General features: G+C 32.9%; 1 protein-coding gene across 1 annotated transcript in view; it reads right to left on the bottom strand.

Moving 5' to 3' along the window:
- The window catches only part of EPHA7 (EPH receptor A7), a 207,929-nt gene that overhangs the window by 19,824 nt on the left and 171,788 nt on the right, over nucleotides 1-16,317 (bottom strand). The window contains exons 6-14 of the mRNA XM_052646036.1: nucleotides 15,701-15,825; nucleotides 12,923-13,106; nucleotides 7,271-7,379; nucleotides 6,614-6,669; nucleotides 3,948-3,954; nucleotides 3,052-3,053; nucleotides 2,167-2,292; nucleotides 1,135-1,320; nucleotides 489-550 (exon numbers count right to left, since the gene is read on the bottom strand). Coding sequence (XP_052501996.1) covers nucleotides 489-550; nucleotides 1,135-1,320; nucleotides 2,167-2,292; nucleotides 3,052-3,053; nucleotides 3,948-3,954; nucleotides 6,614-6,669; nucleotides 7,271-7,379; nucleotides 12,923-13,106; nucleotides 15,701-15,825 — 857 coding nt within the window. The remainder of the gene's footprint in view (nucleotides 1-488; nucleotides 551-1,134; nucleotides 1,321-2,166; nucleotides 2,293-3,051; nucleotides 3,054-3,947; nucleotides 3,955-6,613; nucleotides 6,670-7,270; nucleotides 7,380-12,922; nucleotides 13,107-15,700; nucleotides 15,826-16,317) is intronic.

Below are 16,317 nucleotides of genomic sequence, written 5' to 3'. Positions count from 1 at the left end.
GTTTTTACATTCAGAATTTATTATTTATAAAAATAACATACTTTAAAATGGTAATAATTCTTTATTTTAAGCTTGATGTTCATATAACACTATAGTAGAAATGGTTCCACAGAGCAGAGTCCTACCAACATTGAACGGTTATCTCACTTTTCCTCTGTATTACCTCTGTATTTCATTTATAATTGTAAATTTGAAAATGTAAAATGCTACTCTACAGCAAGTATTCCAATTATAGGGCTTCCAGTATCCTCAGTATTTGCGGTAATATATCAATGGAAACTATTTTTAAATGGCATTATATCGCTTAAATGCTCAAAAAATCTTTCTCAATCCAGTCTTAAGACTTTTTAAAGCTGCTTTTCAAAGACAATTTTGTGACCTGTTCAAGTTTCTACTGTTCACATTTTACACTGCAAAGAAAAGTTCAGAAAATTACATTGGTTACAGGCATAGTATATTTAGGATGGGAGAATAATTTTGTTACCTACCCTGAGAAATGCATCTAGGGCTCCATTTTCCATGAATTCTATTACAATCATGACTGGCTTCCCTAAAATTAAAAAAAATATATATATATGAAAAAAAAAGTGTTGCTTCCAAAGCTGTAATGTAAATTTCAGATTTATTCTGTTTCTCACCCCAGATAAAATATCTAGTGCTCTTTTGAAAGACTGACTGGGTGAGTGGTGAGTATTTCTAACATTTCTAGTGCTGCTGCTAAACGCAGAGTCATTAACTGTCTGTTTGGAACATAGTCATGATTGATAAAATTAAACAATAAAAGTCAATGTGTTCTTCTGACTCCTGTTTTGTGAATACAACTCAGAGAAAATGACACTTTACAGAAAATCGAAAGACTAAAATGTAATACATTTATGACTTTTGAAGATAAATGAAAATATGTCACTCCCATCTATCTATCAAATTTATTCTTTAATTCTCAACCTGCATTCATTTATCCATTTTTTGCCTGAGAAGGTAGCACAAAAGAAAATTATTTTAGTCAGTTACACATCCAAAGAAAAACTCATGAAAAATATGCAGTATATTTACAATTTGATTTTTTAGTATCTGTGAAACAACACTGATTTCTGACAGTACATTTGGTAAATGAAATATACTGTCAATATGTACCTCTTGTAACAACCCCTTCCAAATGGACAACATTTGGGTGGTCAAATTGCCCCATGATGCTGGCTTCACATAAAAAGTCTCTCCTTTGCTTTTCCGTGTAACCAACTTTCAGGGTTTTTATGGCTACTGCAACATCTCTTTTCCCTGGGAGTTTCAAACGACCACTGCAGACTTCTCCAAATTCTCCTAAAGTAACAGAACAGGCATGTGTATTTTAATTACAGAAATATCTCCTCTCTCAGAGTAACTGCATTCAATTCTTTAAAAACACTTTTAAACTTTTTTAAACTGTTACACAAAGTCCTATTTTTTTTTCAACTGGCTTAACAAAAACTCTTTCAGAAACAACATTTAGGTTTGAAATACACTGCAAAATGGACACTGTTTACTGGAGTATAAGGGCACATTAGCAAATTCTACATATTGCTATTGTTTTCATGACTTGAAATACCAATACTTCTGAAAGATTTAAAAATCTGGAATTCATATGTACCTAGGTTTGCTAGATGTAAGGGACTTCATCCAAAATGTACAGTTACTGTGAAGATACATTGTACACATAGAAAATAATTTTCCTTTTAAATAATTAATACATATTAATTTTCTACATGAAATTAAACACTACAACAGCTACAAATATAACAAAAAATAATAAAAATGAACACTTGGCAGGAAGATGATAAATCAAGTCAGAGGATGTATATTCCAGCAATATTCACAACATTCTAACTATTTTAAATATAAATTCATATATTCGATGGGCCAGAACTATTATGAAATAGCTTACAATAGAACAGTATCTGAAAAATCCAACAAGAGACAAAAGATACACAATTCTCTGCACCACATGCTTCTTTTTCACTTTTTTTTTCTTAAGATTTCATAAACAAGTACAGGCTCATTGCTTCCAACATTTCAGGTAAATGCAAAGGTTCTATACTTGAGGTATAATTATTTGCCTGTCATTATGATGTATGACTTTCGATCTTGGCTAAATGGAACAGCTGAACAAGGAAGCTACAACAGCCTTACCTGCGCCAATCACACGCTCAATTTTAATACAGGAGGCATCTAGCTCCTTGGCGAATTGATGGACAGCTCTATTTGGGTCCTCATAGGTTTCAGGGTCAATGTAGGTTTTGGTGCCTGGAAATTTAACTGTAATGATGTAAGAAAGCATGACTGTGATGAAGCAAAGCACTTATTGTGCAGTCAGCCCAGGAATTTCATTATGCAGAGTGCTCCTTGGAACAGTGAACTTGCTTCCACATCACCTGATTCACAGCAGTTTTAACAGACTACTTCAGTCTGCAGGCGTATAGGTATTATCTGCAAGCTTCTATAGGTAACATAGGATCCAGCTCATAGGTGACTAACTGACTTGCTTTTCCAGTAAATCAACAAAAGACAGCACCAAAATTCTCTGACATGACTCTTATCAGACTGGAGGTTTAATTAAATTCATTGCTATCATGGCATAGTTCAAGCCATATTGAGGTTTGTAATGGACTTGGAAACACATTTGTAAATCTATCAGTCAGTCAATCAATCAAATTAATACACTGGGAAAAGAAGACATTTCATTTACAGGTAGCCTACTACACTGACAGTAATATTAAAAACATTTAGACATCTTACTTATTCTTTTGGTTTATTTTTTTAAAGACCAACCACCGTTGACATATACATAAAATTAATACAAGTGTGAGGGACTGCTATCACAAAACCAGAGAGAAATCTACTAAAGACACAGTTTCTTCTTCACCTTGAAGGGCAATAGAAGCCAAATGTACAAAGTGCAGAATAAAGTTAGAAAATTTACAATATTCCTGGGATCTGCTAACCATGTATGACAGTAATTTGAAAGAGGAATGGTTTATATGAACTTTCAATTATAAGGCTCTGGAAGTTCTTAACTGCTATGAGGAGGTAGCCAATACACCTCAGAAAAGGTAGTCAAGATTCAAACAACATAGAATCATCTTAAAAGTTAAAATTGTCTTAAAACGCACCCAGAAGCATGCAGGTAACAGAATGCTATGTCAACTTTAAATCAATTACAATAATGTATTCCAAATCTAATCATTTGGTTAAAGACAAAGATAAGATAGATAGGCATATATTTGGTTATATTAATGCAATGAAAATAATTACACTATATCCTCAAGAAAAACTTTATTGTTTTTTAACAAAGCCACTGAACAATCTTTTCATTAAATCTTACTATTTGGAGAACAATATATTTCTTTATGTATTACACTGCAGCCTAACTGTGCTTATGTCATCACATCAACTTGAAATCATATTTTTAAAATAAACACATAACAAACAAAAAGAAGCAGAATGTATAAAGGAAAAATGGGATTTAAAAATCTTGATTTATTCTGTTGTAGTTGATTGTTTATCCAAAATTGATTGTCTTAAACAATTACTGTTGCAGTTTATAAAACTGACAGATGCTCATTTGTTACTAAAGCTGAACATGAGAAAAAAACACAAGAAGAAAAGAGAGAGGGGATAGAAAGAGAAAAGAGAGAAAAAGGAGTACAGGGAAGAGAGGGGGAAGAGAAAAAGAGAGAAGGGAAGAAAACAATAGGTTAACCTCCTAGATTGGCAGGCAGATGGAGAATGAGCCATCTTCTCCGTTTTATTCTTTCTTTCATTTTTTTTTTTTTTGGTTTGATTTTGCGATAAGGGAGCTAGATTGGAGGTAACCTTCTGCATCTCAAACGGGTCTCTGATGGTTCTTTATTCAAGTTGTCACAAAACATTTTGACAGGCCAGAGCAATTTTGGCATAAAAACATGAAATACTGCCCAGCTTGGATTCAAAGACATTGTTAGAAGAAATGGTAGGAGGAAACAAAATGTAAATTGGAATTGGTTCACTAAACTCCTCCATTGTGTTTATATCTTTAAATGTAGCACTTGGGGCCATGGAGAGTGGAGGGCACCTGATACAAATGACTGGACATTCTATTAAATTCAGTGCTCTAAAAGCTAGTTAAATGGTTGCTTTCATGTTTCTGTAAAAATTCAATCTGGTGTCTTAGCACCTAAGAAAATTGTCTGTATACTAAAGGAATAAAAGGACACCAACTTGTAAATAGCTGGTGACCACAGTGTTGTACTTTATGTACTATAAATACAGTCATAAAATCAAATAAAATGCCTGGTTCTCATCAAATGACAAGAAAAGATATCCTTGTATAAAGGGTGATTCAAAAATATCAAGGATTTACCAAGATAGGATATCTTAAGTGTATTTCTTTCATTATTCGTTTAAAAATGGATGTTTTAAAATAAGAACAATTTTGACACAATTTCTGAATATTTTGGTTTGTTGCTTATCTTGATTTAAGAGTGTGAGCTTTTTGTGTTTTAGTATCTCATTTACATCTCTCATGAATCTTAAATATCTTAAAACCACCACTGATATTTTACTCTAGAGATGAAAACTGTTTATATACACAAGTTCCAGTTTATCTTTTCTATGTTAGCAGGTAAAACACGCAGCTTTATTTTTTCTAATTACAAACTGGATGTCAAATGTGAAAAAAGGGAATGACATCAAAATATTAAAACTGAATGATGACAGTTAAGCAGAAAGCTATACAACATGTTTTAGGTAAGCCATGTCTTAATTTACCTTCAGCATTAACTTGCAAGCTAAAAGCAAATTAACCAAGAGGCAGTATTTGATCATTTGGGGATGTCTTGGATATCTTCAATAAGCAAAGAAAAGTGACATACTGATTAAGGTATTATTAAATGATTCTTCCATCAAATTATTCACATATGGGTAGAATCTGGGATTCCAGGAACTATAGTCTCACGTTACTCTCTTCTATATATGTTTACTGTCATCTATATACAAACTTGACACAAAAATTAAGGCATTCAAGTTTTGATCCTCTCCTTCCTGTCTGGGGAAGTGTTAAAAGTATTCTCTCATGTCATGAAAGAGAAAAAAATATAACTTCCACTTTTTCTGTATATCCTCTAGCTATAAACAGCCTATGATTCATCACTGGGACTTGTCACAAAATCACTGCCAGTTAGCAAGAGGAAGCACCAACATTAGGAATATGTCAATAATCCCAGGAGAAGGGTCATAGAATCACATGTGTTCAGCCATAATCAGGGGCAGATTTAAGTTTAGTGTGGCTTAAAGCTTCTGCAATTTGGGATATTCTCTTTAAGAGAAAAGATTCTACACACTAACTTGTTAGGACTCTTTCAGGGCCTTGAAAGGAGTCTGCGAAAACCAGGGGCCCTGAAACTTAATCATCATGATCAAGCCCCCTCTGGTCATAACTTTTACTATAATTTTTAGAGTCCTAATACACTCCCTGGCTTCAGCGGTTCGAATTATACAGTTTCATCATTGATTTGAATATGTATTATGTAAAGGCACTTCTCTTTCGAAAACTAAAGTCAAGGGAACTGTTGGTTCAACAATTAATAACATGCTGGAGAAACTTAGGAATAATAATGGTGTTCATACTGTGTTTTTTCAACCACACACTTCCTTGATTTATGCTACATCTTCCCATGACTTAAGAATCAGGACATGACAATATCTTCTTAGATACTGACACAAGAATTTGATGAGTAACACAAAAATCAATGTCATTCTTATGCCATTTATAGAAAATTTATCTACCCATGAGAAATTTTAGTAAGGAGTATGGTTACTAAGAAAAATTATACATAAATTGTTTTCAAGGGTTAAAAATAGGGATACTGGATTTGGATAAGAGCGTCATCCATTGGATGTTACTTTGGCTGCAAAAAGTCTACATTTACTCTCAAAGCTCTCAGGGTTTCACTTGCCATCCATGTGCAACAACAATAAGATTAATGCAGTTGAGCATCTTTTTTTTTTTTTTTTTTTTTGTTTCCTGAGCTATGTTCTGATATAATTTCTAAAATGAACTTTAAGAATCAGGTAGCTCAAATCCACAGGAAAACATCAGAGTACTGAATCCTATTATTACACTATTTGTGTCTCAAAATATCTACCTGTGATGGCCAGTTTATAGTAGATGGACAGAGAGAGGTTCCTTAGTTTTTCATTATAGCATCACTCACTGCATAGAAAAAAGGGCCTATCTTTCTAACTTAAAATGAATTCCTGAGCTAGAACATGGGCGCATGCAACATTTAATGAATCATTATTAGGATGATATGAAACACTTGGGCAAAGATTGCAAAAGGAACAATTGTGACATAAAAGCTGCTGAACATCCTTTCGGTTATATTAAAATTTCTTATGAGAGATTACATTTCTGAATATATTGTTAAAGAATTTACATTATATTTTCATTCTACATATTTGTTCAAATGCTTTAAAGCAACATTTTGAGCTCATGGTATATTTTCAAGCCTGATGCATCAGGAATTTATTCATGCCAATACTGACAACCAGATTTCTGTATTAACTGGGGTAAATAAATAAAGAAAAGCCAAACACTTACAATGAAAGTAAAGCTCTTCATCCCCTTCTTGGTCAGCTTTGCTATAACCACAGTGCCTGGAAAAAAAATAAAAGTTTTGATGATCTCAATCAATAATCTAGCTTTGTGTATTTAAAATTCAGCATGATATATCTTAATTACTTAAAACTTGCTAGTTAGAGCTATAAACAAAATATATAAACTTTCTGTCCATAGTTCTGAACTCAATAATAATATAGCAATTCACATGATTTGAAAAATGCAAAGAATATAAAGTGTGAGACAGTGTGGAAGGGACCTATTTCACAGATTTATATTTACCAATGAGTGAATATTTGCTTATATTTTTTCCTGAAAAACAGCAACAACAGATTTTAAATGGCTTCCACAAACCATTAACTAAAAGAGTAAATCTTTCTCCAGGTGTCTCCTATATTTATTATAAAAATCAAACTCTGAAAATAACTAATAAAGAGTCACCTAATAGAAATGACACTACTCATTCCTCTTCTGACCTTGGGAGAATGAAAATTTATTGACCTTTAGTGTTTCATATGAGACAAAGAATAACTGCATTTACTAGTAAACATTCTAAACTAAACAATAAGTAATAGGCTGACATAATTCTGAAAAATCAATACATTTTATGTTAGAGATTAGAACAAATTTGTGTTCTACCTTCTTCCAATGATGAAGCCAAAGACCATGAACACCAAAATGATAGTCCCGGCCACTGCAACCACAGCAATTATAATAACAGGATTCTGCTCACTTGAGACTGCTGTAGCTGTAAACAGGAAAAAAAAAAAAAAGGCTCAATAAAATACTCAATACTATTCAAGAACTTGAAAGATTAGGCAAAATCTTATAAGCAAGATATCTACGCTATTAAATTCATCTCTAACTTAAATAAATGTATTCTATTGTAACAAATTTAAATAAACTTTCTTTTTATATTTTAAGTAAGTGGTAAGCACAATACTTTCATCTATCTTATATTCTTCAGCTAGGAAAGATCCCTGCAAAATGCCTTGTTGAATGGTGATCCCCTGCTTAATTGTTGAAAACTTAGTTATGATCCAAGAGATAAAGATTTTTCATTTACAATTGCTAGTAAATCCCCATTTTTCCCCTCAGTAAGGTACTTGATCCCGCTGTGTCTATTTTCCTGGTGTATGAAAAAAAAAAAGAACCCAAATAACATACTCTCAGCATTTTTCAAAGTACCTTAAATGATTTATCTCTCACATCATCAATATAGAATAAAAATCATGATGTAATCATAGCAAATCAATATGAGTTTATAATTCACCTTAATTCAGGAAAATAAACAGAATTACTTATATTAATTTGACAAAGTATGCAATGCACACATTTGAGAGTTTAAGATTACAGAGAAGCTAGGCTGTTTATGGAAGAGCCAACTTTCTGCAAGTACTGTAAAAAACATTTTAGCATTATCTAATTGTAGATACTTCCTGTACAAGGCTAAGTGATTCTTCTACACTCGTTAAGGCAAGCCCAGCTGAATCTTTCTGAGAGTCTCTCTGGGAGCAGTATATGTTTACATGTCCTTTAAAACAGCCTCTGATTCTTATTCTTCATCAAGTCACATGGCCTTCTCACTTGTATTTTTCCAAATTAGTGAAGTTTTACTTATTTGGCAATTCACAATTGTCATATTTTCCCCAGAATATTCTATTTTCAATACTAGTATAAACCTAATAACCAAATGGATGCAAAACAGTGAAAATATATATTCCAATAGATGATTCAGTTACAGATTAATATCTAATATAATGAAAACTAATATAGTTTGTTTATTTCTGAAACAATCAACATCTGTAAACTTTCAGGTAGGATGGAAAATACTACTCCTTCTTAATGGTGGCAAGGGACTTGGTCTCCAGAGCAGTAAATTATATGTAGGCAGAATGTGTCTTGCCACAATAGGCAACATAAAGGTGTTGATTTTTTTTTTAATTGGTCTTTCTCTCTCTATCTATGTCTCCCTCCTTTTGACAACTCCTCTCTTAATTTTGTATACTTATGCTAACTATAGATAGCTCTTCTGTTGAAACACCAGTAAAAATAGCTCCAGTGTAATAAGTTTCTGAAAAGAGATATTATACACACTCCCTAAGTCAGGACCTGCTGATTTGCTCCCCGAGAGAATGAAACAAGGGAAAAGGAAAAAGAAGAAAAAGAAAACAACTTGAAAGCTTTAATTTCTGAATTACTGCCTATTATGATTCAACAGAGAAAAGATGACTTCAAGTAATTTTGTTGCTGTGGTTTGGTTTTTTGTTTTTATCTTTCTTTTAATATATATTTAGAGAGCGACTTCCCTTTCACTTTTTACTTTCATGCATTGGAGAAGGAAATGGCAACCCACTCGGGTGTTCTTGCCTGGAGAGTCCCAGGGATGGGGAAGCCTGGTGGGCTGCCATCTATGGGGTCACACAGAGTCGGACACGACTGAAGTGACTTAGCAGCAGCAGAGAGGAAAAAGAATGGAGTAGTTTTGTTCATGAGGAAGGAAAAAATTAAACACGTATGTGTCGAAATTATTTCCATTCAGTTTGTCCCGTGGGTCTAATTCTTTGCTTGTCTTAGACTCTGTTCTGCCCTTAGCTTCAGAAACACAACTCCAGTGAGAAAACTGAAGTCAGGTGAATGGTGAATTAGAAGTTGTGAATATTTACTTATATGTTTTTATATATAGTTAGGATCACACTTTAATCTTATGATAGTCACTATTTATGATTCATATTTTCATCTATTCCATGGATAACACATTTAAAAATAATTTATATGTCATAATCACTACACCACAATTTAAAAATTGTAAAATTGGTAGCAGTGGTTCTGTGTAGAAGGGGATTTTAGGATATATGTAAAATGGAATACTATGTTTAAATTCCCTTTCCAATCAGTGCTCAAGTAACTTCTTTTGGGTGGATCTTCTTCCTAGCCCTCCTTCCTAGCACAAGAGTCACTGTTTCCTGACGCTATGATAGCAGTGGGCCGTGCACTCCGCCAGTGCTTAACCGTATGGCCAGAACTTGTGAGCAAGTCTCTCTCACTAACTGAGCGCATCAAATGTGCTTGTGTGTTTCCGTGCATCCCTAATCCCTAGCACAGTAACCTGTGTGCTAAATCAGTAGTTCTTAAAGCATGTCTGGGAAACCTCAGAAGCTTTCCAAGGTATCTGCAAGGTCAACTATTTTCACATAATAAAATGTTATTTGTCTCTTTCACTTACTCTCACATGCTCACAAGTGCACCTTTGAGTTTTCCAGAACTTAGATGACAAGTGATAATGTCATCATTCTGCTGGCTAATGAAATGTGTGTTGTGAATACTTGTGTTTTAAAATTTTCTCAGTTTTAATTTTTAAAATGGTGAATAATAAGTAATATAACCCAAATAATTAAAATCTATTTGGGGATCTTCAATATTTTTTAATAGCTTGTAAGGCTTCCCAAGACCAAAACACTTGAGAATGGTTGTACTAAATAATGAAAGCTGACATTCAAAGCTGTCTGTGTTGCTAGGCACTGCACTTGGCACTTTGTGTACATTAACTTATTCAATCCTCACAATCGGTCTGAGAGTTGGGTGTTACTCTCTTAGCAACTTGGGCACAGAGAAATAGCTCATTCAAAGTCCCACAGCCAGACATGGCAGAGCTGAAATGTGAAACCAAGAATATTTGTACTAGCTTCAACTGATACTGATAACTTGTTTTTTGATTAACGTGAGGTATTCATTTCTTGCTTACTTAATGAGTGTCTTCTATGTGTCAAGCACTATATTAGGTACTTGTAAGACTAAAGTAAGAAATGGGAGATATGGATTCTTTTTTCATCAAACTTTACCTTCCAGTGGAGAGGATATTCTGATGATAAAAATCACCAAATCCTTTCTAATGCAAAATGCATTTTTAGCATTAGTTTCATGTGCTCATTTGGGTTCTACTGCTGCTGCTGCTGCTAAGTCACTTCAGTCGTGTCCGACTCTGTGTGACCCCATAGACGGCACTTCATGTCAATCTCTATGATTGTTAGTTATTTCATTTTTAAATAATGCAATCAGATCTATGAATCTCAGTAGGTAATAAATAATAATTTGGCCCAATATTCTTAATTTACAAAGTCAGGAAAATACACAAACTCATTTCTTAACGATTTTAAACTCAAGCTTTAACTGATAAAGAATTTTTGGTAAGTATAAATGACTGATGTCTCTTTAACTTTGAACTAATCACTAGAATATGAAAAAATCATTTAAATTGTTTAATTATATTAGAAACTACAAAGTAAAATATCAGAAGATCAGTCTAAGTGGAAAACTGCTAAGTCGCTTCAGTAGTATCCGACTCTGTGTGACCCCGTAGACGTCAGCCCACCAGGCTCCCCTGTCCCTGGGATTCTCCAGGCAAGAACACTGGAGTGGGTTGCTATTTCCTTCTCCAATGCATGAAAGTGAAAAGTCAAAGTGAAGTTGCTCAGTCATGTCTGACTCCTAGTGACCCCATGGACAGCAGCCCACCAGGCCCCTCCGTCCATGGGATTTTTCCAGGCAAGAGTACTGGAGTGGGGTGCCATTGCCTTCTCCGAAGTGGAAAATTACTAGAACACATTTAACAGACGACCACTCAAATGTTTAAATGTCAATAGAGTAAAAGACTGTAATATTTTAGAGGCACTGAATTTAGATATTCTCATTTTTAATCTTACATACTCCATTTTAAAAAGGTAATAAAGAATACTGATATTAAGTTTATCACACCAAGTTATATGAAATCTTTTTCAATGGATGACTTTTGTGTTTATATTTCTATATAACTGATTTACATTTAAAATATATTTCAACATATGTTTTATTAGTTGAGGTTGCCAGAGTTATTGCTCAATTTAAAAATATAACAAAATATTTTGAAAAAATACTACTGTTAGTAAACTTACTAAGCATGAACTAATGTAAAAGAATAACAATTTATTCTACCTTTTAGAATATCTAGAAAAATATTCTCCCAAAATGAAAATAACTCTTTAATCAAAATTACATTGACTTAATTTACTAAAAAATCTTCCTATTAAAAACTGAAAAAAGGAAATAATATAATATTTTAAGCTAATTTTTGTATAGAATTCCATGAAAAATTAGATTGGCAAGGAGAGAAGGAAGTAACAGCGGGGTGAACCTAATATGTGAATAACATTGAGAGAAATAAAAAAACTTTCAAAATACAGAAACATACCCTGAGGCTTCAACCTAGCTGAAAAACAACCAGCAGTGGTACTCAAGCTGTTCTAAACCTTGTCCTCTGACAGTAAACTGGGATGTGCAGCCTAAGATACATCTGTTTATTTGTGATACACTCTAGTTACAAGTATTTTTTGTTATGATCCTATGTTGCATTATAAAACACCAAATGGTAAAGGGGACTTGAGATTTTGGTGACGTTCTATTTTTAAGCTGGAGTGGAATATACAGAGATATTTAATTATTCTTCTTAATATTTCATATATTCTTTAAATATATTATTTACTATGCTTGAAATATTTCATAAAACTGAAAAAAACAGATGACAAAAGTAAAAATAAATACAAAGTCTTCCTCCTGAATGGCAAGTTTCGAAATCATTGTTAAAATTCAAGTAGCTTCAATTAACCCTGATTTTTATAAATTATCTTTCTCTGGCCCATCTTGGTATACTTTCTGGCTTCATTTAAGGGTGTCTATGGAAGCGGCAGCTTTGACTGACAACTAGAAGATCATTTGAGGGTCTATGAATACAGCTTGTGTCAATACACTTTTGAGCAAGCCTTGCTTCTGCTTCTGACTTAATCTTTTCAAAATAAACCCAGTACGTATTAAAGAAATTAGATCAAAGTTTATAACATCACAAAATAGCAAGTTTTAAATTATTATTCTGAATAACCTTTACAAAGTATATAGATATATATTTATATGTACATATACATTCAGGGCCTCCCTGATTAGCTCAGCTGGTAAAGAATTTGCCTGCAATGCGGAAGACCTAGATTCAATCCCTGAGTTGGAAAGATCCCCTGGAGGAGGGCATGGCAACCCACTCCAGTATTCCTGCCTGGAGAATCCCCATGGACAGATGACCCTGGTGGGCTAAAATCCATGGGGTTGCAAAAAGCCTGACATGACAGAGAGATTAAGCACAGCACAGCACATACATTCACCCTTAAATGTAAAAATCACCTTGAACTAAGTCATGACACTCAATATTGAAATAAAAATTACGCCAGAGTTATAGAGATAAGAATCCAAACCAAAGGTGGTAATTACCTTCAAACATTTTACCTGTAGCTTCCTCTAGTGTAGCAACGTCAAGTCTGGGACTGTAATTTCCATAACCAGCAGCAGTAAAAGCCCGAATCTGGAAAACATACACTGTTCCTGGCTTCAAGTTATTAATGGAGGCTGAAGTGGACTTGGTTTTTAATGTCGAGTAGGTCCGTTCCCTTTGATCCTGGAAACAATATATACAGGGAATATTTAATTGTGATTACAACCAGACAATTTGACAGCCAATTCTTGCAATTTATTTCAATTTGCTGCATTGTTTTTATAAAGGCCACATTGTACCCTGTGGAATATTGGAACACTGAGCCGTTTCTCAGATAATATTAAATGTAAATGTGAGCACATGCCTTTGTTCTACAAATTTCAAAGAGAAATAATTTTGCTGAAACACTTATGATGTTTTGAGTCGTTGCTTTGTTGGTAGAGGACATAGTGGCAAGAACTATTTAGTCATAAATATAATCAAATATCCTTTTGACCAAAATATAACTCCACTTTTGTAAAATCTATGGTTCAGTAGAAATCTTCACTTCATAATACAGTTCTCTTAATATCATTCCTGAATGTTATTCAGTAAACAAAAAGCCATATGTTAAAAATTAACAATGGTATTAAATCAAGAAATTTAGCTAACCACCACCAGGATAGTGACACATCAATTGTTTTCATTAAAACCTACACTTCTCACAGGATAAAAGCACTTTTGCAAAATAGCATTTAATGGAATATTTGAAGTTAAAACAATATACTAGATACTTTATGATTCAGCAGTATTTTAAATATCTTAGTTTCTCCATTTTTCAGATATGAAAACTGAGACTTGCAGACTTTAGATGTATTTTTCATGTTATATATGATAAGTAAGAATAAAATAATATAAAAATTCAAAGAATATAAAAACTCCATAAAACAATATTTAAATGAATAAAAATTTAAAACAGTTGATATGATTCTAATGTGCTCTTTATAAAAAAAGTTATAAAAACTACACATTAAAATATATGATTCTAGATAGGTTCTTACTTGTTCAATAATAAAACCTGCACTCAACTGTGTCTGGTAATAAAACTATTCAGTGAAATTTAAAAATGTCAGACTGGTTGTTTGAATTATAATATTTGCAAAGCTATAAATAAATGTATAAATAGACTGGACTTAATAAAGCTGATATATACTGTCTGCATTATAATCATTTATAAAAATAGTTATATATATAAATATATAAAATATATAAATATATAATATTATAAATATATATTTATCTAAAATAAAAGAATGAGGAAAAACTGGTATTAGATGACATAATTATATATATATATATCACAGGCTTACATATATTATGAAGCAATAGTATTACTTGTAATATTATTTTGTAATTTGCAAATTTAATAAACAGATATTCTGTTTCTGTCATGCAAAAAAGTAACTATTTAATCAAATTTATTCCAGATTTGTAAAATATTGTGTTGCACTGTAAGAAACTTTACTCTCACTAACCACCTAACATATTTTTAAAACACATTTCATTGTTTTTGAAATCTGATGAAATTTCAGAAGAAACTGTAACTGTCAGAGCTCATTGGAAAACAGACATAACAAAACCAAAACTAAAATCAAGGATCCCATTAGAAATACATTTGATGGGATAAGAAATGTATCCTCTGGTACAAAAATTAAGTATTTAAAATGTAACTTTGGCCATGGAAGTTATGTATTCATAAAGTAAACAATAAGTAAAAATATAACAAACTTAAAAACTCTGTTTTTCCATTAAAGTGAAAAACAAGTATCCATTGCCAAGGGTTAGCACTGTCTGCATTTAAATGGTTCAATCAAGTCAATTCAGTCCCCAAATATTTACAGAGTTTCATGTTTCTATTGTGAAATTTTATCTAAATGGTTAAAACGGTTATGTATATTCGAGCACTTTAGCTAATTAAGTCAATAATAATAATAATGCACTATTACTATTACTACTAGCAATAATAATAGTTCCATGTTTCAAACTTTGAATCAGGTTTTCTTTGAGAGGGAGACTAGAATATTTGTGAACAGGGGTGTGTCAGTCTTTCTGTCTTTCTCTAGATGGGTCAGAAGTAAATAAACTCAAACATGGAGTTACATTCCTATTTACTAAAATTTAGCCATTACAGGGGACTGAAGGAGCAGCACTTGAGTTTTAGCCGCACTACTTTTTCATGGAGAGAGGGGTGTAAAGAAATGATAGACATCACTAGCGTGATTAGTATAACTTCAGGAGGAATTTAACAGAATGAAATATAATCACCTGACTACATATTTATTATAGAAAATAGTCTTTTTTTTTCAAATTACTAAATTATTTGAGGCCACCATCATTATCAATGAAACCACATACATAAAATAAGTCATGAAGGGCTCAAATAGATAACCTCAAAGAAACATTTTCAGAAACACATTGGGCTCTGTGGTTTCTGTGGTACTAAACATCCTACATCTAATAATTAAGATATCAAAATTTGAATTCCTAAACACACTACTAGTGGAATATTTTCACTGGTGTAACACAAAAACTTAATCCACAGAAACCATCATTATAATAATGAGCCAGAGATTCAGGGAGAGGGTTATTAAAATTGGCTAGCATCAACTATCCATTTTGAAGTAGCTCCTAACAGTTGGTATTATAATGACCAGCTTTAGTCGACAGTGCAGTAGGATGACATGAGACACAGCGAGCATCATACATGGTTGTACGTTTCAGCAGTTCTTAGCACTTACTTTCTCGTAATACTTGATTTCATATTCGGTGATGACTCCATTGGGATGTTCGGGTTCCTGCCAGGAAAGCTCCACACTCCGCTGCAGCACTCTCTCCTTCATTACTCCGCTCACTTGCGAGGGAGCTGTTTGGACAAGATGTGTCAATAAACAATGAGAAAATTCACTGGATGCCTCAAATCAAATGTCACAACTGATCAGTCCCATGCTGTGCCAGTTTCATTAAGGTAAAAGAAAGCACCTTTTCATAGCTCACAATTCAAAAGCTAATGAATATTCAAACAGGACCTTATTACTGTTCATAAACCTTAATAGAAATTTAAATTAAAGTGCAAACAGCAGAAGATAGCATTGTTCAAGTTAGTGAAAAATGGAAACGATGGGGCTGAGAACGACAATTAAGCAAATAAATGCTAATTAAGGCTACAAAATATGATTTCAGATTGATCTCCAGTGATAAACTAAGTCCAAATATTTATTTCATATACAATGACAATACACTTTTTAAAAGAAAAAATAATTTAATGCTGTTCCAGGTAAAGTATACGGAATGGCTACTTTCATCTTTAATGAAAGGAATCACACTTTAAAAGAAATGGTTTTATGTTTGACATGTA

This window comes from Budorcas taxicolor, chromosome 9 (genome assembly GCF_023091745.1).
Source record: "Budorcas taxicolor isolate Tak-1 chromosome 9, Takin1.1, whole genome shotgun sequence".
In the NCBI taxonomy this organism is placed as follows: Eukaryota; Metazoa; Chordata; class Mammalia; order Artiodactyla; family Bovidae; genus Budorcas; species Budorcas taxicolor.
Note: the sequence above shows the minus strand (reverse complement) of the source record. Positions and strands in the feature narration are given on the sequence as shown.